The sequence below is a fragment of the Octopus bimaculoides genome, chromosome 28 (assembly GCF_046866305.1).
Source record: "Octopus bimaculoides isolate indiv1 chromosome 28, ASM4686630v1, whole genome shotgun sequence".
Taxonomy (NCBI): Eukaryota; Metazoa; Mollusca; class Cephalopoda; order Octopoda; family Octopodidae; genus Octopus; species Octopus bimaculoides.
In genome coordinates, this window is record NC_142955.1 from 23,066,945 (window position 1) to 23,089,956 (window position 23,012).

The following is a 23,012-nucleotide window of genomic DNA, read 5'->3' on the forward strand; positions in this document are numbered from 1 at the left end:
CAACTATTTGTCAGATTCTAGTAAAAAAACTTTGTAGCAGATACGTTTTGAACTGAAATTAATTACTTTGTAATCTGTTTGTTTTGTTGTCAGAGAGACTTTAGTCTCTCTCTATCACCTTTCAACAGCATTATATATGAAGAGGCATTAGAACAATTTTTCAACATAATAAAAAATAAGTTTTATTTTTTTGATGATGCTTGGTTTCACAATTCCTGTCATTCAGCTTAGCAGCCGCTGATTAAGTTGTACTTTGGTATTGGAAGGTTAAGGGCAAGTTTAGATGAAGTCAATTTGAAAAGATACGTTTCATTGGCTTATGCAAATTATAGCCAATGCCGTCCTAGTTTTCGACCAAAAATTGTTCTTGGATATAGTTCCTGTACACTTCTAGAAATGTCCAGAGAAGCTTATAAAAACCCAGGATTTCTGATATTTTGTAGTGACACTGTTATGTCCCCTCAGTGTCATGGCCTATGTGCTGAATAAAAAAAAATTGTGACATTTAAAGCTGCCATCGAAGGCTTTGCCACTCAAATCTGCATGTCTTGTAGTGTTGAATTATTTCCATACTCATGAAATTGACACTGCATTTGTCTGAATTCTCCATTATCACCTAAAGGCATTTACCCAAATTCTTCCTAGAATAGTTTGAAGAATTGGTTAAGAAATGAAATGCTTGTCATTCTTCAAGGCCACACAGTCAAGACGATGTTTGAGAAGACAGAGAGACAGATTGAGAGAAAGGAAGATAGACAGCCACTGATAAATAGATTGAGAGTTAGTACCATGAGTCAAGGAGACAGACAAACTGAGGGAGGAGTAGTAAAGCTGTGAGAGCAGAACAGGGTTCTCACTTTAAAGGAGTTGCATGACTAGTCTGAATTGAGGAGAGGAGGGAAGGACCATGAGGAATCTCATAGAAAGAGATAAAAATAGAGGTGATGAGGTGTTAGACTTGGCCATCAACGTACAAGAATGAATAGGGCAGAGGATAGAAAAGTATAGGAGAGTTGGTGGAGATTGCAAGACGATACGAGGGGTAGGGGATGGTGAAAGGGGGAAGAGATGGAAAGTAGGCAACCTGCAATGATGCAAGACACATAGGGAGGGAGAGATGGAGTAGGAGGTGACTGAGAATTCAACGCAGCAGAAGAGTAATGATAATACAGTAGACAGGAGAAGGACAACAAAAGTGATGTGGGGCAGGTATAATGAAATGCATACAAGTATAGTGAATAAATGGTTTTTATTACAAATATTACAGCAGTAAGTGACACACTTATGTCGACATAGTTGTAGTTATATGTAAAATAGCATTATAATTTCTTTCCTTACATTGATGATTATATAAGTTATCATAGAATGAACGTTGACAAAAACTGTATCTTGGTTTTACAGCACATGTATGGCATGCCTTGCCTATGTAATGTAAAAGGTGATTAAACAGCTGGAATAAGGAAAAGCATTTAGCTTTAAAAAGATTATTTTAAAATGGGGAAACAAAATGAGATTACTTATTAGGTAAAGTTGAGGGTGAGTATTGCTTCAGCAAATAAAAAATTGTCTTGAGAGGTTTGTTGCTGTACAAGGAAGAGAATTTCAACAATGATACAGGTAATAGCTAAATGGAGAGATAATTCCTTTTTGTTAGAGAATAATTATCCACAGATATTACAATGCTGTGACTTTTCTCCTGTCTGAGTACATTTGTGAGAATGTAAAATGTTTGTATGAAAAGATGATATACCACTGATGTCACAGTGATATGGTTTCTCACCCATATGAATGCATATATGTGTAGTTAAATGAAACTTTCAAGTGAATGATTTACCACAGATATCACAGCTATATTGATCTCTTGTATGAATATGTTTGTGACTATCCAAGGTATTTAAAATAGAGAATGATTTACCACAGATATGACATTCGTACGGCCTCTTTTGTGTATGAATATGTTTGTGTCTACTTAAAGCATGAGTTGTGGAGAATGATTTACCATGGATATCACAGATACATGGCCTTTCTCCTGTGTGAATACATTTACGATTAGTGAAGTCAATAATTTCAGAAAATGATTTATCACAGATATCACAGTCATATGGTTTCTCTGTATGAATGTGTTTAGATTAGTATTTTCAGAAAAATATTTACCACATATCACAGTGATATGGTTTTTCTCCTGTATGAGTACGTTTGTGCTTAGTCAAGTTACCAAATTCAGAGAATGATTTAGCACAGATATCACAGTGATATGGCTTCTTTCCTGTATGAATACGTTTATGGCTGGTGAGACCATCATTCCTAGAGAATGATTTACCACAGATACCACACCCATATGGCTTTTCTCCTGTATGAGTACGTTTATGACCCGTGAGACCATCATTCCTAGAGAATGATTTACCACAAATATCACAATGATATGGTTTTTCTCCTGTATGAGTACGTTTGTGTTCAGTTAAGCGACCAGATACAGAGAATGATTTATCACAGATATCACAATGATATGGCTTCTCTCCAGTATGAAAACGTTTATGACTAGTGAGACCATCATTTCTAGAGAATGATTTACCACAGATACCACACCCATATGGTTTCTCACCTGTGTGAGTACGTTTATGACTAGTTAGATCATCATTTCTAGAGAATGATTTACCGCAGATGTCACACTGATATGGTTTTTCCCCTGTATGAGTACGTTTGTGTTTAGTTAAGTGACCAGATACAGAGAAGGATTTACCACAGATATCACAGTGATATGGTTTTTCTCCTGTATGAGTACGTGTGTGCTTATTTAAGTCACCAGAGTGAGAAAATGATTTACCACAGATATCGCAGTGATAGGGTTTTTCTCCTGTGTGAGTTCGTTTATGACCAGTGAGTGCATCATTTCTAGAGAATGAGTTACCACAGATATCACACTTATATGGTTTTTCTCCTGTATGAGTACGTTTGTGTTTAGTTAAGTGACCACATACAGAGAATGATTTACCACAAATTTCACAGGGATATGGTTTCTCACCTCCATTAATACATTTGTGTTTAATGAGGTTACTTTCCAGAGAAAATGATTGTTGACAGATACCACAATGGTATGAGGATTTTTCAGTCTCTTTTTGCATCTCTTCAAAAAAATAATAAATCAATCCTTTAAGTCTGTATCATTATCCCTTGTTTCAATAGTTTTCTCTTCTCAGAACAATATGTTTATTTTCCTTTTTCACTTTTTATTGTCTTTCAAATGTTTTACAGCTCTGATTTTCATCCAACTTTAATTACAAGGAAGCAAATTCATCTTAAACATATTGCAGACTGTACAGTAGAGAAATGTTGCCATTAATCTCCATTCAGAAAAAAATATTTCACTGTAGTTTACCACAGAATTATATATTTGTTGCAGGTAAAATTTTTCTTTAGTCTTTAAGAGATAACAAATTTTGATGATTAATCTGATGTAAGAAATCCTTTGATGTCACAATTCTCTGATATTCTGAAACAATAGAGAAACAACAGTATAAGATGCAGAGATGCAACAGTGGAAGTGTTATGACATGTCTACAAAGATAAATTGTATTGAGTTGGCAAGAAGGTAATTTCGTTTTTTGTAAATAGATAGAGTTATGATTTTTTTCAATGACTTTCGTCAATGTTATGATTTTTTTTCCTTTTGACACTTGATAGCTGTTACATCTTGCTTACTTTAGAAGCAAGTTGTATGTAATTTTGTTTACAGCTGTTAGATCAGTGTCAATTTTAATATAGAGTGCAAAAATGAACATTTTTGCCATATTTTGTTGTTTTTTTTTTCTGTAAAGGCAAGAAAGCTGCTGAGGCTCACAAAGAGAGATATGAAGTTTATGGTGTTAATTGCTTAACAGAATTCACATATCAGAAATGGTTTAAAAAATTCAATTCTGGAGATTTTTTCCCTCGAAGATGACCAACATTCTGGTCGAGAAAGTGGCCAGGGGAGACTTCAGGGCTGTGCTGCTGGAATGGTAAGGTCCAACTGCCTCCTCTGAAGAATCCACTGCCCCCTTTGAATTCTCTAATGACAAGTTCAACATTGGAGTCTGAACTTTTTCTAGACCGCTTCGCAAGATACAATTCAACATTTCAAATGACTTCCTTTGGAGCTACCATCATAGGTTAGGGTGACTTCATGCCAACTTTTAAAGTCCAAGGGCAAATTTACCACAAAATCGGATTGCTTCTGCCAATGTTGAATGAAGAGCCTCAGTTCATACAACTCTATTTTGTCGGTGACCACATGGGCCAAGCAGAAAGGCATGCTTCAATTTCACATGACACAAAATCAGACATCTTACTAAAACTTCAAATGATGTTGCACAAAGAAAAGAGCTATGTTTGCAGCTTCAAATATGCATTGGAAGCTGTTCCTACACCAAACTTTACTGTTGTCATTGACACTGACAAGAAGCCACCTAGCTCCCATGCAGGCGGCTTTAACGCACCCACATGCAATGAAATTGCTGTGGTTCTTCATGGAGAACACCAGTGTCCCTTCAGTGTAGGAACAAGAACCTGCAAAGAATCAGTGAAACCCACAGTTCCTACGACTCAATGCAATACCCCTGTCCTCTTCCAGATGCTGCTAATGAATATCAGTTCGGAATTCTTTGGTGCGGCAGCAACAAATGTAACTCCTGCAAGCAATTCTACACTTACTGTTTTATGGTCTGCAATGACTGCTTCAATCACCAGACCGTGGCTGTCAATTTACTGTGGACGTGCACGAAAATGGAGTCCAAATTCAATAAGCATATAGATACGTGTATAAAGAAATAGACATGAATGAACGGATCAGCCAGGAAAAGACAAATAAATAGACAGACATAAAAAAAAAAATGGCTGAAAAAGTTTTACGATTATTTAAGGAAAACACAAGCAAATTCTTTTCCCTTTAATATTTTTGTCTATATTTAATTTTGAGCTGCATATGTGCGTCAATTCGCTACAATCTCTTCAAAGTTAACAAAATAAAAATTTGAAATTCAGAGGTGGGGGTTGAAGTCTGAAAAACAAAAAAATTTTTTTCTTTTTTTTTGCTTATTCGTAATTTCCGATATCTGAAACGTAGGAATCTGAAAAAATATTTTCAGAAAAATGCATATTTCAATGAGAGGGTCGAAACTGCATTTGCCCCATTTAAAGAAAGACGAAAAGCGTTATTCCCCCATGGAGATATGCTCTTTTGTTAGTTTCAGTCACTTGACTGCGGCCATGCTGGAGCACCGCCTTTAGTCGAGCAAATTGACCTCAGGACTTATTCTATCGGTCTCTTCTGCCGAACCGTTAAGTTACGGGGACGTGAACACACCAACATCACTTGTCAAGCGATGGTGGGGGTGACAAACACAGACACACAAACATATATATATATATATATATATAGAGAGAGAGAGAGAGAGAGAGAGATACGACGGGCTTCTTGATGTAAACAAACGCACGTGCTCTCGATTGGCATTTCTAGGTATTCTAACGAAAGATCATATATATATATATATATATATATATATATATATACACATACATACATATATACGACGGGCTTCTTTCAGTTTCCGTCTACCAAATCCATTCACAAGGCTTTGGTCGGCCCGAGGCTATAGCAGAAGACACTTGCCCAAGGTGCCACGCAGCTGGGACTGAACCCGGAACCATGTGGTTGGTAATCAAGCTACTTACCACACAACCACACCTTATATATTGATTATTATTTTTTTTTTTACGGAATCCCACGTTTTTGGTTATGGAGGATCTGATTCTGAAAAAAAATTGTTTGTAAAATTTTCAATTTTTCAACAAAAAAATTAAAATATATACCCCCCCCCCCCTCCACTCCCAATTCTAGGAAAGACGACTGTACGAATACAAACAAATATTTCCGGGGGAGGTAAGAATGCGCACACCATCCGTTTTCGGCGTAACCGTAACCCTAAATACCAGGTGTGCATATTCTTTACCTTCACCAATATTTCCTATAAATCAACTTTAGCAAATAACGGATGACTAGGGTTTGTATTCAGTACTTGCTGGAATATTTTCCGTATTTTTCACACAGATGAATTTTTAATATTTAAGCAATTATATTCCCACTTAAATGAATAGACAATTTTCCATCACTTACATCGTAATCCGTTAATCTTTCGACTACAGTGAAGTCTATATATATATATATATGTATATAAAATTTATTAATAAGGGTAGAAATTGATATTAATCAATTAAAACCAGTGGTCTAGCATATTAAAGAAATCTCAAGATTAAAATTATATTACATACAAAAATAAGAGGAATGACCAGCAAAATTGAACTCCTATATGCTAGAAATAGATGCCGAATCATCTAACCACGAAAAATATGTTCTCAGTAAAAATTTAGCGACACAACAGACTGGTTAGATGATTCGGCATCTATTTCTAGCATATAGGAGTCCACTTTTGCTGGTCATTCCTCTAATATATATATATATTTACGTCTAGTTATATTAGACTACGAATCTATCAATTTATTACTTCCACACTGCTGAATAAAGGACTTACACGTATTTCTCCATAAATTTCTTAATTTCTGTTTCTCATCCCTTCTAATCTTCGTCTCCGGTAGATAATCTCCAAACGGAACTAAAATTTCACGAGGGAAATGTAAAAACTGACTCGGAAAAACATGAAACAAAACACACGAAGAAACCGGAAAGTGTCACTTGTGTAAAGAGAAGAAATTACTTGCTACCCAGCGTATGTTCAAATTCGTACGAGAAGTTGACTCATTTAACATCAAAATTGGATTTACAGAAAAAATTAGGGTTTGAATCTAATGAAAATTTAATAAAATCTAATCACAAGTATGTGAAATTATGCTAAATACAACTAAATTGAAAACCTAGATTCCAGAAAATTGCCAAAAATCGGAATTTTGACATTTTTTTACCCCCTCCCCTCCCCCTCCAATTTCTTTTCACTTTTTTCCGTAACCCTAACCCTAAGTACACAAAAAAAAAACAGTACAAAAGCATGAACGATGTCATAAATAACTGACAAACGAAATATACACCGCCAATAGTTGTTGACAAACAACAGCAGTAATTTTATTCAGCTGAATACACGTCATTGATTGGTTGAAATTATCGAAATACGACAACTTTAACACGAAATAACTTCTAAAATATAAACTTTTCTCAACAACATTAAGAGTAAAAGATGTTTTATATGACACATTCTACCAGTGGCCCAAGTTTGAAAGTGTTTCGTTAGAAAACAAATGGTGTCCGCCAAATCAGAAACATCCTAATAAGGAAATGAGATATCATTAACATTAACAGATTTTTTCAATTTCAAAAACCAAAGGGAGGACCTCTAGGGTCTGCCCATGTGTTGGGACGAACATTATTTTGTGCTAGGATGTGATTTTTGCGAAAGCGAGGTAACGTACTGAAAAGTCGGTTGTTTTTTTTTTCCCCCCTCATTTTTAGATTAGCTTACAATATTGAATTTTACATGAATTCAATGATCCAAAAGTATCAAGAGTTGCAAACGAGACAGGGGATAACTGAAACAGGACTAATTGAAAGCGCGTTCAGATTAGCGAGAGATAACTCGACATAGGTGTGTAATTTCAAGTCATTTTATTCCAGTGACACATTCGTGTTTCGTTTCATGTTCCGTGTCAGTTTTTACATTTTACTTGTGAAATTTTAGTTCCATGAAGAGATTACGGAAGACGAAGATTAAAAGTGAAGGGAATCAGAAATACAAATAAGTCCTTTACTCAGCAGTGTTAAAGTAGTAACGTAATTGATTCATTGTCTAATATAACTAGAATTGAAGTAGAAAGATGAACGGATTACGATGTAAGTAATGATGGAAAAGGTGGACCGTTTCATTTTATTTTATTTTATTATTTTATTTTTTTGATATTTTTTCGGCACTGTCATGGTATTAGCTGTCAGAAGCGAAAGTAGAAAAATCTAAACAAGGAATGTTACTGCTGGTTTGAGTTGAAATCTGTTTCTTTGGCTACTGACTGGCCGGAGCTATCTATCTGTCTGTCTGTCTGTCTGTCTATCTCTCTATCACTCGTCCACCTTCGTTTGTTTCCGTAGAATTTATCAAATTAGAAAAAAAAACTTTTTGGCTACTTCCATCATGCTAGCTCCACACGAGGGGCATATTTTTGGGGGTATTTAAAAGTCCATGTCTCTTAAGCCAATTAATACTATTTTCTGTTGTAGCGGTGGCGATGGCAATATCGCGGTGATTAATTCCAACTTTGGATTACGCGTGGTGGTGGTCATTGGTGGTGCTGATTGGTGTATGTGATTTGTTTTTAAAAACAATAATGAATAATGCAAAAATATATTTATTTATAAAGTTTAAACTGAACATGAAATGAAATATATTTATTTATAAAGTTTAAACTGAACATGAAATGAAATATATTTATTTATAAAGTTTAAACTGAATTTCATTTGTTTAAATTCTACGGAAATGCATTTTCTAATTTGATAAATTCTACGGAAACAAACGAAGGTGGACGAGTGATAGATAGATAGATAGATAGAGAGAGGGGGGGAGAGAGACAGACAGATAGCTCCGGCCAGTCAGTAGCCAAAGAAACAGATTTCAACTCAAACCAGCAGTAACATTCCTTGTTTGGATTTTTCTACTTTCATTTCTGACAGCTAATACCATTTTCTACAAAAATTTACGTTTTCAGCTACGAAGATTCCGAGTTTGTAAAATCGCCAATTTGGCATTTGAAAATTTCAATTCCCTCCAATTTCTTCATTTTTCAGAAATAATTTTGGGCGAAATACGTGGAAAAATACGGAGATTATGTATAGGAAAAAGTAATTTTAAAAAATTTCAATAAAAAAAAATAATAAACAGAAAACAGAAAAGGGAATCCTCTCGCCAATGTTTGTTGCTACTCACGTTATAGAAGAGTGGGTGGGAGTAACTGGGATGGCGTTGGCGAGAGAAATAAAATAATGATGATGGAGTAAAAACGATGTTTCTGATGAGAGAAACATCTTAAACTTCACCATTCAGTAGCTTCATATACATCAGTGATTCTCGGCCGTTTTTTAATTTTTTTCACCTATGACATCTTTGATTCCTATTTTGCATGGGTGAACTTTCATAGTCATTCAGTGTTTAAAAAATTCTATTATATTTTCAGAATTAAATATTAGGAATTATATGAAAAAAAAAATTCAAATATTTTGTGTATTGTAACCAGTTTATTGCACATAAATTTTTAACAACAGAATCTTATATGGACCCTGGTTGAGAACCACTTTGTTGGCACTCCGTGGTTTACGACGTCGAGGGTTCCAGTTGATCCGATCAACGGAACAGCCTGCTCGTGAAATTAACGTGCAAGTGGCTGAGCACTCCACAGACACGTGTACCCTTAACGTAGTTCTCGGGGATATTTAGCGTGACACAGTGTGACAAGGCTGACCCTTTGAATTACAGGCACAACAGAAACAGGAAGTAAGAGTGAGAGAAAGTTGTGGTGGAAGAGTACAGCAGGGTTCGCCACCATCCCCTGCCGGAGCCTCGTGGGGCTTTAGGTGTTTTCGCTCAATAAACACTCACAACGCCCGGTCTGGGAATCGAAACCGCGACTCCGCTGCCCTAACCAATGGGCCATTGCGCCGCCACTGAGAACCATTAATATACATAATATTACACAATTTGAAGATATAGCTCTAGCAGATTTCACATGATTTGAACAACAAATTTAATTGTTCATGAAAATTTGGTGTCCTCTGTATCTTAAACTGTTTCTTTATTCTTTCAGATTTTCAGGTGACATTGGCTTAGAAGAACCATTTACATCAGATCCATTGTCAATATTCATCATGTTTTAAAGACCAAAGGAAGATGTCATGAAATATAGAAGATAGATATAATCCTGTTTATGTAATATCTAAACTGAGTTAAATATTAACACTTCTTGACTTCAGTGCCTGGGATATGTTCAGGAAATTTACAAAGGTATTCGCAGTGTCTTCAAATATTGACACAATCACAGCTGCTGGGAGTAAACTATTCAGATGAAACCAAGATAAAAGTATATTTTGGTGAAAAAACTACAAATAATGGAAAAGGGGGTGGTTTTAACTGGTGAGATATTAAAAGAGATTGGAAAATCATCTTACCCATGCGATATTTGTGAAAAGTCATTCTCTCAGAAAAGTAACCTTGTGAAACACCGACGTATTCATACAGGAGAGAAGCCATATCACTGTGAGATTTGTGGCAAATCATTCTCTGGAAGTAGTTACTTGACTATACACAAACGTATTCATACAGGGGAGAAGCCATATCAGTGTGATATCTGCGGTAAATCTTTCTCTAGAAGTAGTGACTTAACTACACACAAACGTATTCATACAGGAGAGAAGCCGTATCAGTGTGATATCTGTAGTAAATCATTCTCTAGAAGTAGTAATTTAACTAAACACAAACGTAGTCATACGGGGGAGAAACCATATCAGTGTAATATCTGCAGTAAATCATTTTGTGGGAGTAGTGAAGTAACAAAACACAAACGTATTCATACTGGAGAGAAGCCATATCATTGTGATATCTGTGGTAAATCATTCTCTGGAAATAGTGACTTAAGTACACATAAACATGTTCATACAGGTGAGAAAGCATATCACTGTGATGTCTGTGGTAAATCCTTCTCAAGAGCTAGTAACCTGAGTAAACATATACGCGTTCATACAGGGGAGAGGCCATATCATTGTGATACCTGTGGTAAATCATTCTCTAGATGTAGTAACTTAATTAACCACAAACGTATTCATATGGGCAAGAAACCATATCAGTGTGACATCTGTGGTAAGTCTTTCTTTGGAAGAAGTGACCTAACAGTACATGAACGTATTCATACAGGTGAGAAACCATATCACTGCGAAGAGTGTGGTAAATCGTTTTCAGGAAGTAGTGCCCTAAGTAGACACATACGTATTCATACAGGGGAAAGGCTATTTTACTGTGATATATGCAATAAATCATTCTCTCGTAGAAGCGGTTTAACTATACACAAACGTGTTCACACAGGTGAGAAGCCATATCACTGTAATTTCTGTGGTAAGTCGTTCACAGAGAAATGTAACTTAGTTATTCATGCACGTATTCATACAGAAAAATAACTCTTTTACTCTTTTACTTGTTTCAGTCATTTGACTGTGGCCATGCTGGAGCACCACCTTTAGTCGAGTAAATCGACCCCAGGACTTATTCTTTGGATGCCTAGTGCTTATTCTATCGGTCTCTTTTGCCGAACCGCTAAGTTATGGGGATGTAAACACACAAGCATCGGTTGTCAAGCGATGTTGGGGGGACAAACACAGACATACATATATACGACAGGCTTCTTTCAGTTTCCGTCTACCAAATCCACTCACAAGGCTTTGGTCAGCCTGAGGCTATAGTAGAAGACACTTGCCCAAGGTGCCACGCAGTGGGACTGAACCCGGAACCATGTGGTTGGTAAGCAAGCTACTTTCCATACAGCCACTCCTGCACCTGCACCTATAACTGTAAATATCTAAATTCTTTTCAACATGTGACAAAAAAAACCTTTGAAAACCATTTTCTCTGCTAACATGGCATTAAGCATTTTGGATTTAGTCTTTGTCAGTAACCATACTCTTCATGGTTCCCTTTTTGAGACCAAGTTTTATAGTCATTTGTCTGTTGTGAGACTAACCTCTTTAATGTCTTTTTAAAACATTCAGGGATACACACAGTTTCACCCATTACCTACAAGTGATCTCATATGAGATCACTTAAAAATTACAAATTTCGTAATTATCTGTCAATATTTACACACATCTAACCTTTTTGCTATATCTACTAGGTATATTTCTCTGATATTCAAATGAGGTTTGCTAATCTTTCAACCAATATCTCACTTATTTCTATTTAAAATGTTATTTTGATCATTCCAGCGTGTTTCTAAGGCTGTTTTATGCTAGAAATCAAAGTTTCATAAAAAAAAATTCCAGTTAATAGAATTATGGGAGGTAATGGGTTAACATTGTTCCTCCTATAAGAAAAATATATCAATGCAAATATATCAACATTCAAAAGAATATGTAGCAGTGTAATGATAAATCTCTCCTAATGCTATTTTCTGTTATAACACTTTCAGGATAATGATTTTAACATTAGTTTGGATTTATGTTCAAGTTTTATTATTTATTTTGGTTCCAAATTCTGGTACAAGGCCAGCCATTTCGGTGGAGAAGTTAAGTTGATTACCTTGACTCCAGTTTTCAACTCATACTTATTTTATCGCCACAGAATTCAAATTCGGAATGTAGCAACAAATGAAATGTCGCTAAGCATTTACCCTGGTGCACTCAAGCAAGCTTGCTACCTAATTGTTTTTGTTTTTTTTTCCTATTCCTATTATACAATGTTATGATTTAACAGTAAATTTGCATATGTGAATGTGACAAACTTAATATGAATACAAAGTGGTTGATGTAATTTGTGGAACATTCTTCACCCATATTTGAATGGCCATTTATGGACATGTTTTGTTATAAAAGAAGCCAAATTTTCTCATCGTCTGACATTTCAACTGCAATGGCCAGAATATTTAGTTTTTACATCATTTCTAGTTTATCCTTGAATTCTTCTTTTGTCATATTTACATGTAGAACACCTAATGAAATCATGTGTTGATCCAGTTATAAACTATAAAATTCACACATTTAGTATTATTTCATATAAATACTAGAAATTAGAAGTTATCATGCAGTGAATGAGAGATGGACAAGAGGATAATCTTGTATATTAAATGATAATGATGGTGGTTAGGGTTAGGGTTAGGGTTTAGTCAGTAGTTGGTGTAGCCAGATGTTTGATTGCAGCATCAGATATTGATGAAAATCAGAATTGATGGGAAAATAGCTGTGAAACATTTGAGCTATAAAACATTTGAAAGAAATAATTGATAAAAAATGAAACAAGAAAATAAACGTATTGTTCTGAGAAGAGAAAACTATTGAAACAATGGCTAATGTTACAGACTTGAAGGATTGATTTATTATTTTGTTGAAGTGATGAAAAAAAGAGACTGAAAAATCCTCATACCATTGTGGTATCTGTCAAAAATCATTTTCTATGGAAAGTAACCTCATTAAACATAAATATATTAACAGAGGTGAGAAATCATATCGCTGTGATTACATGGGAAAGGCATGCCATACCTGTGTTGTAAAACAAGATACACAGTGTTTGTGAAAGTTTATTCTATGAGAAGTTATATAATCATCAATGTATTCACAAAGGAAAGAAAATATAATGCTATTTTACATATAACTACTACTATGATGACATAAGTGTGGTAATTTCTACTGTAATATTTGTAATAAAAATAATTTATTCACTATGTTTGTATGTCTTTCATTATGCCTGCCCCACTCTTCCACACCTGTTCTTGCAAATTACCCAACATCATGTCACTTTTATCCTACATTGTATATTGTCTAAAATATCGAATGAATGAATGACTTACATCAATGTAATATGAGTTTTCACCGGGCGTTCGTCTGCATGAAGACCTTTCATTATTTAGAAACTCTACTGTTTCTTTTTTTTTCTTCTGAAAATTACATATGTTGTGTGTAACATCGAATTTTAAGTTTTACATTATATAGTACAGAGGTTGCAGGGGCTTAGTGCCAGCCCTGCTGTAAACAAACTTATGGTTTAGGGTTAGTATTTAGTGAATCTCCTTCATTGGACACGAAACTCAGCTTGCGAAGACTTATTGGGGCAAGCGAAATCGGGATGGCACCTGTGCCCAGCGTCGCCTTTCTGGCACTTGTGCCCATGGCATGTGTAATGGACTTTCGAGCGAGATCGTTGCCAGTGCCCTGAACTGGCTCTTGTGCAGGTGGCACATAAAATACACCATTTCGAGCGTGGCCATTGCCAGTACCGCCTGACTGCATAAAAGCACCCACTACACTCTCAGAGTGGTTGGCGTTAGGAAGGGCATCCAGCTGTAGAAACTCTGCCAGATCTGATTGAGCCATCCGGTTTCACCAGTCCTCGGTCAAATTGTCCAACCCATGCTCCAAAATTGTCCTAACTTCTATAACTTCTGCATTTTCACTTATTCATTTCAAACTGTTTTGAATTTTCAATCTAATGTTAACTACTTTCTCGAAAACGTATTTCTGCAAAAAATGTTATCTAAAAATATGGGTAAAGAAAAAAACAGCAAAAAATATTTGAAAATGGCGGTGGGGTGCTGAAATTTCCGAGGATTCCACCCCGACCCATCCCGTTTCCGGACCAAAAAAAAGGGGGGTTATGGCATATTAGGTCACCGTAATTCATTCAACGAAAAAAAAAAATTTCCGGGATAGTGGAGGGGGACGGAGTTTGCAGCATATTAGGCTATCAGGGTACTTGCTTCCACGCAAAACGTCCGAGTTTTTTTTTTTGTGGGGGGGGGGGGGGTTAATGAAAATCGTGAAAATATCAAATAATACCTTTAATTCTAGTTATATTAAACACTGAATCAATTAATTTATTACTTTCACACTGTTGACTAAAGGACTTGCTTGTATTTCTGCTTCCCATCTCTTCAAATCTTCGTCCTCAGTAAATAATTTTTTCATAGAACTAAAATTTGACAAGGCAAATGAAACGAAAAACACAACGAAACACCAAAGTGTCACTGTTGTAAAATGACTTGAAATTACCCGCCTTTGTTGAGTTATCTCCCGCTGATCTGAACGTTATTTCAATTATCCAGTCTCTTTTGCAACACTTGGATATGTTTATATCATTGAATTCATGTACTATTCAACATTGTAAGCTAATATTAAAATGTGAAGAAAAAAGTTTTTTAGTACATTCGCTCACTTTCGCAAAAATCACACAAGCCCCTACCATCCAAGCAGAAAATAATGTTCATCGCAAGATAAATGGGCAGACCCCTCAAGGTCCCTTTGGTTTTTGAAACTGCACTAAATACCGAAACTAGAATGGTTTCGTTTTAATGACTTCATTTTAGCGAGAAAATATTTTACAAATTTACGTTTATGTATTTGTTTTGTAAGATACTTGATGTGAAAAACTGTTGAAATAGATATTGTTACACTTCAGGATGGTTGCAGACGTATAAACCAAAAGTACAAATAAAAACTAAAGTGAAGATCAAATAGATAGTGTAACGATATTTTACAAATATTTTCTCAAATGGCTTAATTTACGCATTACTGTTTTTTTTTTTTGTCCCCCCCCCCCTTCAATTTCTTCATCGTTTGTGGATTGCACAAACTTGCCTAGTTAATATTTCATTTTTCAGGAATTGCTAAAAGTGGACAGAAATATGTTTGAGATACTGGCTGGAACTATAGCAGCTGCAAGAGAAGAAAATTATCCTGATGTTCAATTAGTCACCAGTCCTCCGCCAGAAGATAATTTACTTAGATGAAAAGGGTGGAGACAACAATGTTGGTGTCATTGAAGGTATCCGGAACCACTGAAATTACGCAAAACGAATTTCATGATGCTGACAACAAATTCAACAACATAGGAGGAACCAACTGCATTAGGCAGACAATTAGATATCATTATCTAGCTTGTTAATAGTTGCAATGAAAAACCATAAGAAAATACGAGGTTTTGAAACTGAAAACATTACGGAACCTTAATTTTAAATATTTAAAAGGAATGAATAAAAAGGATTTTTGTCAAGTTTTTTTTTTTTAAGTTGGAATTTATTAAAAGAAATGAATGATGAAATTTTTAAAATGTCACAAAATAAATTAATTTCATTTTTCTCTTTTTACATGGCGAGTAATGAAAGAAAAAGCGGCAATATACGATATAACTGCTATTTCTAGCTATCGGATTATCGCAAAGCGATCACTTTGTTAAATCGGATTAAATTTCGTTTGACTGCAACTGTAAACTGGCTTGATAATGATGTCTAACTAACGCAGTTGATCCCTCCTGCTCATTGTTTCTGGCGCTCATATCTGTTACATTTTGGTGACCTGCTGACATGAAAAACGTCACATTTTGGTATACTTACCTTTGCAAAAGGCTCGAATTGTTAAATTCCGCTATGTTGGAGCTAATACACATACTTCTCGACTTGTCTCTGTTAAGCTACAATGCTTGCACCAGCAATCGTTCGATATTGGTACACGACATCATTCACATGCGCACGCAGAACCTTCTCATGACAGACGTGTGATTCTTAGCAATATTTTATTTTTCTTACCTATGGACCCTTACGTGGAGGCGCAATGGCCCAGTGGTTAGGGCAGCGGACTCGTGGTCATAGGATCGTGGTTTCGATTCCCAGACCGGGCGTTGTGAGTGTTTATTGAGCGAAAACACCTAAAGCTCCACGAGGCTCCGGCGGGGGACGGTGGCAAACCCTGCTGTACTCTTTCACCACAACTTTCTCTCACTCTTTCTTCCTGTTTCTGTTGTGCCTGTAATTCAAAGGGTCAGCCTTGTCACACTGTGTCACGCTGAATATCCCCCGAGAACTACATTAAGGGTACACGTGTCTGTGGAGTGCTCAGCCACTTGCACGTTAATTTCACGAGCAGGCTGTTCCGTTGATCGGATCAACTGGAACATTCGTCGTCGTAAGCGACGGAGTGCCAACCATGGACCCTTACGTTACCATTACAGAAAAGTTGCTTTATACGCAGGACTACAACTATGGTAGCTTGGAAGTGACAAAAATTCGATAGCCACCCAAAATTTTGTCTCTCATGACAAATCAGAGCTTGCATTCTTCCACAAATCCATATGGAACCTTTGTCACATAAATACTTATAGTCACTCAAAAACTCTTTCAAAGCATGCACTTATTTTTTTCTCTTCGTTTAAGTTTCAGGTAATTAACACAAAACACTCCATGCATTCAAGTTTGTTATTTCTTAATTTGTTTGTTTCCTTTTCATATCTTTCTGTTAACAATAATCTCTTCCATTCAAACCTTATTTCTTCACATAAAAGCACGTTTTGTAACACAAATTTAATGCCACATTCAATCCATCACGACAAGTAATTGCCACGCATGCATGGTTTTATGATGTTCCATTCTGTCGGCTCGCATATTATCTTTCATGCACACTTATCAGAAACTGTCTTATTCTTCCATGGTTTGTGCAACATATTTCGCCTGAATATTTGCAGTTCTACATCTTTTGTTCAACAAGAAAATAAAAAACATTCATACATACTTACCCTCAGATGTGTTAAACTATTTCTCATTCTTGGCTGTGTACATCTGATGCCTTCTTGAACCATAGAATGTGTCACTGGCTTCCTTGCTTCACCAGACATCCTAACCACTTATCCGTAAGCGCAGGAAAGAAATTTGCTTATCGTGTGCAAAAATAGTTTTTTGGAAGGATGTTGAAAGCCCCAAAGTTTTAGTGCCTGCACTTTACAAACACATTTGTTCAACATCAATTGTATTGGGGTGAGCAATAGGACAATGTAATCAATAAATGATTAAATGATCAATGTAATGATAAATAATGTAAAAGCTGAAGATTACAGGCCACACTGTCAAGAAGATAAATGAGTGAGAAGGCAGAGAGATAGAAAGACAGAGAGGCACTGATAAACAGATTGACAGGCAGGATTGTGAGTCAAGGAGACAGACAAACTGGGAGAGGAGTAAAGCTGTGAGAGCAGAACAGGTCCTTCAATTTAGAGGAGCTGCATGGCTATTCTGAATTAAGAAGAGGAGGGAAGGATCATGAGGAATCTCATGGATCTCAGAAAGAGATTAACATAGTGGTAATGAAGTGTCAGACTTGGCCATCAACATACAAGAATGAATGGGGTAAAGGGAAGAAAAGTGTGGGAGAATTGGTGGAGGCTGCAAGAATGTATGAGGGTTAGGTGGAAGGGTGAAGAGATGTAAAAAGTAGGCAATCTGCAATGATGCAAGACACATAGGGAGGGAGAGATGGAGTAGGAGGTGACTGAGAATTCAGAGCAGCAGAAGAGTAATGATGATACAGTAGACAGGAGAAGGACAACACAAGTGACATAATGTTGGATAATTTGCAGGAACAGGTGCAGAAGAGTGGGGCAGGCATGATGGAATACATACAAGCATAGTGAATAAACGATTTTTATTACAAATAATACAGCAGTAAGTTACCAAAGTTACCACAATTATGTCAACACAGTAGTAGTTATATGTAAAACAGCATAATTACATAACTTCTCACTAAATAAACTTAGACGATAACTGTGTATATTGGTTTTACAATAAAGGTATGGCATGCCTTGCTTATGTAATGTAAAAGGTGACTAAATGGCTGGCATCAAGAAAAGCATTAAGCTTTCAAAGATTATTTCAAAATAGGAAACAAAAGATTATTGATTAGGAAGAGTCGAGGGTACATATTGCTTCAGTGAATAAAAAATTGACTTGAGAGGTTTATCATTGTGTGAGATAATGAATTTGGATAATAATACAGTTATACTTCTAAGTGGATAGCTAAGTGGGGAGATAATCTTTTGCCAGGGAATGATTTCTCAGAGATATCACAATATCACTTTTCTCCTGTCTGAATACATTTGTGAGTATGTAAAACGTTTCTTTGAGAAAATGATACATCACAGATGTCACAGTGATATGGTTTATCTCCCATATGAATGCATAAATTAGTAAAATGAAACCTTCATGTGAATGATTTACCACAGATAATACAGCTATATTGATTTCTTGTATAAATATGTTTGTAACTAAGGTATTTAAATTACAGAATGATTTACTACAGATATCACATTGGTATGGCCTCTTTTGTGTATGAATGTTTGTGTCTACATAAAGCACCATTTATATAGAATGACTTACAATGGATGTCACAGTGATATGGACTTTCTCATGTATGAACACATATGTGTTTAGTAAAGTCAGTTGAGAGAATGATTCGCTACAGATATCAGTCATATAGCTTCTCTGTATGAATGTGCTTAGATTTAGTTAAATGAGTACTTTCAGAAAAATATCTAACACACTGATATAGCTAATCACCTGTGAGTACGTTTGTGTTTAGTTAAGTTACCAGATTGAGAGAATGATTTACCACAAATATCACACTGATATGGCTTCACACCCATATGAATACGTTTATGATTAGTGAGACCGTCATTTCTAGAGAATGATTTACCACAGATGTCACACTGATAGGGTTTTTCTCCTGTATGAGTACGTTTATGTTTAGTCAAGTGACCAGATTCAGAGAATGTTTTACCACAGATATCACAGTGATATGGTTTTTCTCCTGTATGAGTACGTTTGTGGTAAGTTAAGTGAACAGATTCAGAGAATGATTTACCACAGATATCGCAGTGATGTGGCTTCTCTCCTGTATGAATACGTTTGTGACTAGTGACAGCATCATTTCTAGAGAATGATTCCCCACAGATGTCACACTGATAGGGTTTTTCTCCTGTATGAATACGGATGTGTCTGGTTAAGTTGTGAATATCAGTGAATGGTTTCCCACAGATATCACAGTGATAAGGATTTTCACATGCATGAATACATTTGTGTGTAGTCAAGAGACTACTTCTAGTGAATGATTTACCACAAATATCACAGTGATATGGTTTTTCCCCTGTATGAGTACGTTTGTGGTTACTTAAGTGACCAAATTCAGAGAATGATATACCACAGATATCACACTGATATGGCTTCTCTCCTGTATGAGTACGTTTATGTCTACTGAGACCATCATTTTTAGAGAATGATTTACCACAGATATCACAGTGATATGGCTTCTCTCCTGTATGGATACGTTTATGTCTACTGAGACCATCATTTTTAGAGAATGATTTACCACAGATATCACAGCGATATGGTTTCTCATCTCTATTAATACATTTGTGTTTAATGAGGTTACGTTCCAGAGAAAATGATTTTTGACAGACACCACAATGGTATGAAGATTTTTCAGTCTCTTTTTGCATCTCTTCAACAAAATAATGTATCAATCCTTTAAGTCTGTAACATTATTCATTGTTTCAATAGTTTTCTCTTCTCAGAACAATGTTTATTTTGTTGTTTCACTTTTTACTGTTCATTTATTTCAAATGTTTTATGGCTATTAATCCATCAATTCTGATTTTCATCAATATCTGAAAATGCCACAAACATATTTGAAACTTCATCAAAATTTAATTATGAGAAGGCAATTTCATCCCGTACATAATGCAGACTGTACAGGAGAGAAATGCTGCCATTAATCTTCATTCAGAAGAAATATTTCACTGTAGTTTACCATTGAGTTATATATTTGTTGCATGTAACGTTTTTCTGTAGTCTTTAAGAGGTAATTAATGTTGATGATTAATTTGATGTAAGAAATTCTTTGATGTCACAGTTGTCTGATATTCTGAAATAATAGAGAAACAACAGTATAAGATATAGAGGATATCTTAATAGCAGAGATAGAATAGTGGAAGTACTACTCCATTTCTACAAAGATAAATTGTAGAAGTAAACAACTGAACTTTACTTTTCAATTTGTTATTAAAAGAATGTCACACAACATAATGCAAAGCCTATATCACATATCATCATCATCATCGTTTAACGTCCGCTTTCCATGCTAGCATGGGTTGGACGATTTGACTGAGGACTGGTGAAACCGGATGGCAACACCAGGCTCCAGTCTGATTTGGCAGAGTTTCTACAGCTGGATGCCCTTCCTAACACCAACCACTCAGAGAGTGTAGTGGGTGCTTTTACGTGTCACCCGCACGAAAACGGCCACGCTCGAAATGGTGTCTTATATATATATATATTGCCCCTCTTCCAAAATTCACTTGTCCATGATAAAAAGTACTCCTCTAGTACTGTTCTGACCTCATCTACAGAATTCATATTTTTTCCACCCAAATAATTTTGAAGACTGCAGAATAAATAACAATTGCATGGGACAATGTCCGGCATATATGATTCCCCCATTACATAATTACTGTAAAGTGTCAATATTTATAAAATCATGAAATATATCCAGTAGAAAAGGATAAAATAATTAATAGAATTTATCAATAAAATAAACGAATTAAAAACCCCTACAAGTAGCTCTCTCTCTCTTTTCCCCTTTATTTCCCTCCTCTATCACCCTCCTCTCAATCTGTTTACCCTACCATACTCATTCTTTCCTTTTACTTCACAGTATTGTAGTGGAGAAGGTAACTTCGGTAGTGTTGGTACCAAGTACTCTGTGAAAAGTGATTGGCCGTCTGACAACGTAGTAAAGAAAGGACACTTTAGTTATATTGAAGACAATGCAGTCTATCTAGTGCTTGTGCCATCATAAAATATACTCAATACATTTTGTAAAGCATTTGGTGTTAAAGAGGGAATCTAGCTGTAGAAACAGTGCCAAGAATTTCTGCCATGAAATAGTAAATAAAATGTTAACAGCTTTAACAGGTAATTGTAGACAATCGAATACCACAGACACATTGATGCCTGTTTCTAGAGTAACAAACAAAGCTGTTATCTGCTTAAACCACACCATGTGTATTTAACTTTTATCTTTTACTTGCTTCAATCATTAGACTGCAGACATGCAGGGGCAGCACCTTGAAGAAATCTGAGTTGAATGTATCAACCCCAGTATTTTTTTTTTTTAAGTCTGGAACTTATTCTATTGGTCTCCTATGCTGAACCACTAAGTTACAGGGACGGAAACAAATCAGCACTGGTTGTCAAGTGATGAGAGGGGAGAAACACAGACATATGTATGTGTGTATATATATATGTGTGTGTGTGTGTGTGTATACCCATATTTGAATTCTTAAAAACTCAAATATGGGTACAAATTGTAAAACCCACAACATTTTATTCCTCTCTCTGTCCCTAAAATATACTACTGTGATTTTAAACCTTATTTAATTTTCTAACAATTTTTGATTTGTATGGAATCTTAACCCCTTTTCAACTATATACATACATATATATACCTCTCTCTTCCTTACTCTATCATCCCATCTATGCTCTGATCCCTGCTCCTTGGAAGTATACCTTGGCCCCTCGTAGTCATCACTCTCATTGTCTCTCTTTTGTTCATCCCTTGGCTGGGTAACTATGTATCTCTTCTACAGTACACACCTGTTTTTGCCTTCATTCTTGATCACTCTCTCTCCTTCTTTCTCCTGCTCTTATCTCTGGCCAGGTAACCATGTATCGATCTCCTTTACAATTGCTCCTGGCGTCTTTCATATTAACTCTCTCTCCTCAGGATAACCGCAAATCTCCTCTTCAGCCCTCATTCTTGAGCAGTATCTCTCTTTCTCTTGCTCTTCCATCCGTCTAGATAACCATGCATTTCCTTTACAGCAGCACACCTGCACCTGCCCTCTTTCTTGTTTAACTCTGTCCTCTTCTCTGGCTCGTACGTACATAAAAAAGGGTGCGAGAAAGGGGGAAGGTATTGGGAATGAAGTCGAAACAAAAAACATGCTGAGAACGAATGTATGCGTTCACGGACACACACATATAGACAGAAAAACGAACTACGGGACGAGGGGTGACGGAGATGGGTTTAATTGCAAACTAAACAGGAAGTTCTATTACAGAGACACGAATTGACAAAAATAATTATACTGATTTTACAATAAAAATTCTCATTCTACAGCAAATGTAGGCAATTTACTTGGCGGAGGTAAAAAATATGTACACCACCCGTTTTCGGCGTAACAAATACCCTAATCCTAACCTTAAATACCGGGTGGACGTATTCTTTACTTTCGCGATTTACTTTACGTAACACGCAAAAGTTATGCATAAACTTTTAAAAATAATAGATCAACATTTCAAACTGTGGAATTTTTCCAAAACTATTACGTGTTTTCCTACCAACATTATTACCGTATCCTTGAAACGTCACATTAGTCAATTTTCTATACACATTATGACATAGCTAAACTTAC

The 23,012-nt window shown here is 35.9% G+C and overlaps 3 protein-coding genes across 5 annotated transcripts; 1 reads left to right on the forward strand and 2 right to left on the reverse strand.

Annotated features, from left to right (window-relative positions):
- Positions 1 to 1,230: 1,230 nt before the first annotated feature.
- LOC128251181 (uncharacterized) lies at positions 1,231 to 16,246 on the reverse strand. Of its 2 annotated transcripts, XM_052977729.2 has the most exons (3): positions 16,111 to 16,235; positions 6,567 to 6,647; positions 1,231 to 3,490 (listed from the first exon to the last, which is right to left on the reverse strand). In XM_052977729.2, exon 3 carries the CDS (start codon positions 3,120 to 3,122, stop codon positions 2,151 to 2,153), a length of 972 nt encoding a protein of 323 aa, XP_052833689.2. In that variant the 5' UTR covers positions 3,123 to 3,490; positions 6,567 to 6,647; positions 16,111 to 16,235; the 3' UTR covers positions 1,231 to 2,150. The 2 variants fall into 2 exon arrangements, with proteins under 2 accessions (XP_052833689.2, XP_089200348.1); XM_089344222.1 differs by lacking the exon at positions 6,567 to 6,647 and having other exon boundaries at positions 16,111 to 16,246.
- On the forward strand, positions 7,621 to 13,444 carry LOC106878336 (uncharacterized). Of its 2 annotated transcripts, none has more exons than XM_014927530.3 (2): positions 7,621 to 7,873; positions 9,832 to 13,444. In XM_014927530.3, the coding sequence occupies exon 2, from the start codon at positions 10,133 to 10,135 to the stop codon at positions 11,192 to 11,194; it is 1,062 nt and encodes a 353-aa protein (XP_014783016.1). In that variant the 5' UTR covers positions 7,621 to 7,873; positions 9,832 to 10,132; the 3' UTR covers positions 11,195 to 13,444. The 2 variants fall into 2 exon arrangements, with proteins under 2 accessions (XP_014783016.1, XP_052833617.1); XM_052977657.2 differs by lacking the exon at positions 7,621 to 7,873 and adding an exon at positions 8,610 to 8,661.
- Positions 16,247 to 18,172: 1,926 nt separating the features above from the next.
- LOC106878325 (uncharacterized) lies at positions 18,173 to 22,980 on the reverse strand. The gene is made up of 2 exons (XM_089344223.1): positions 22,192 to 22,980; positions 18,173 to 20,461 (listed from the first exon to the last, which is right to left on the reverse strand). The coding sequence occupies exon 2, from the start codon at positions 20,034 to 20,036 to the stop codon at positions 19,095 to 19,097; it is 942 nt and encodes a 313-aa protein (XP_089200349.1). The 5' UTR covers positions 20,037 to 20,461; positions 22,192 to 22,980; the 3' UTR covers positions 18,173 to 19,094.
- Between the last annotated feature and the right edge of the window lie 32 nt (positions 22,981 to 23,012).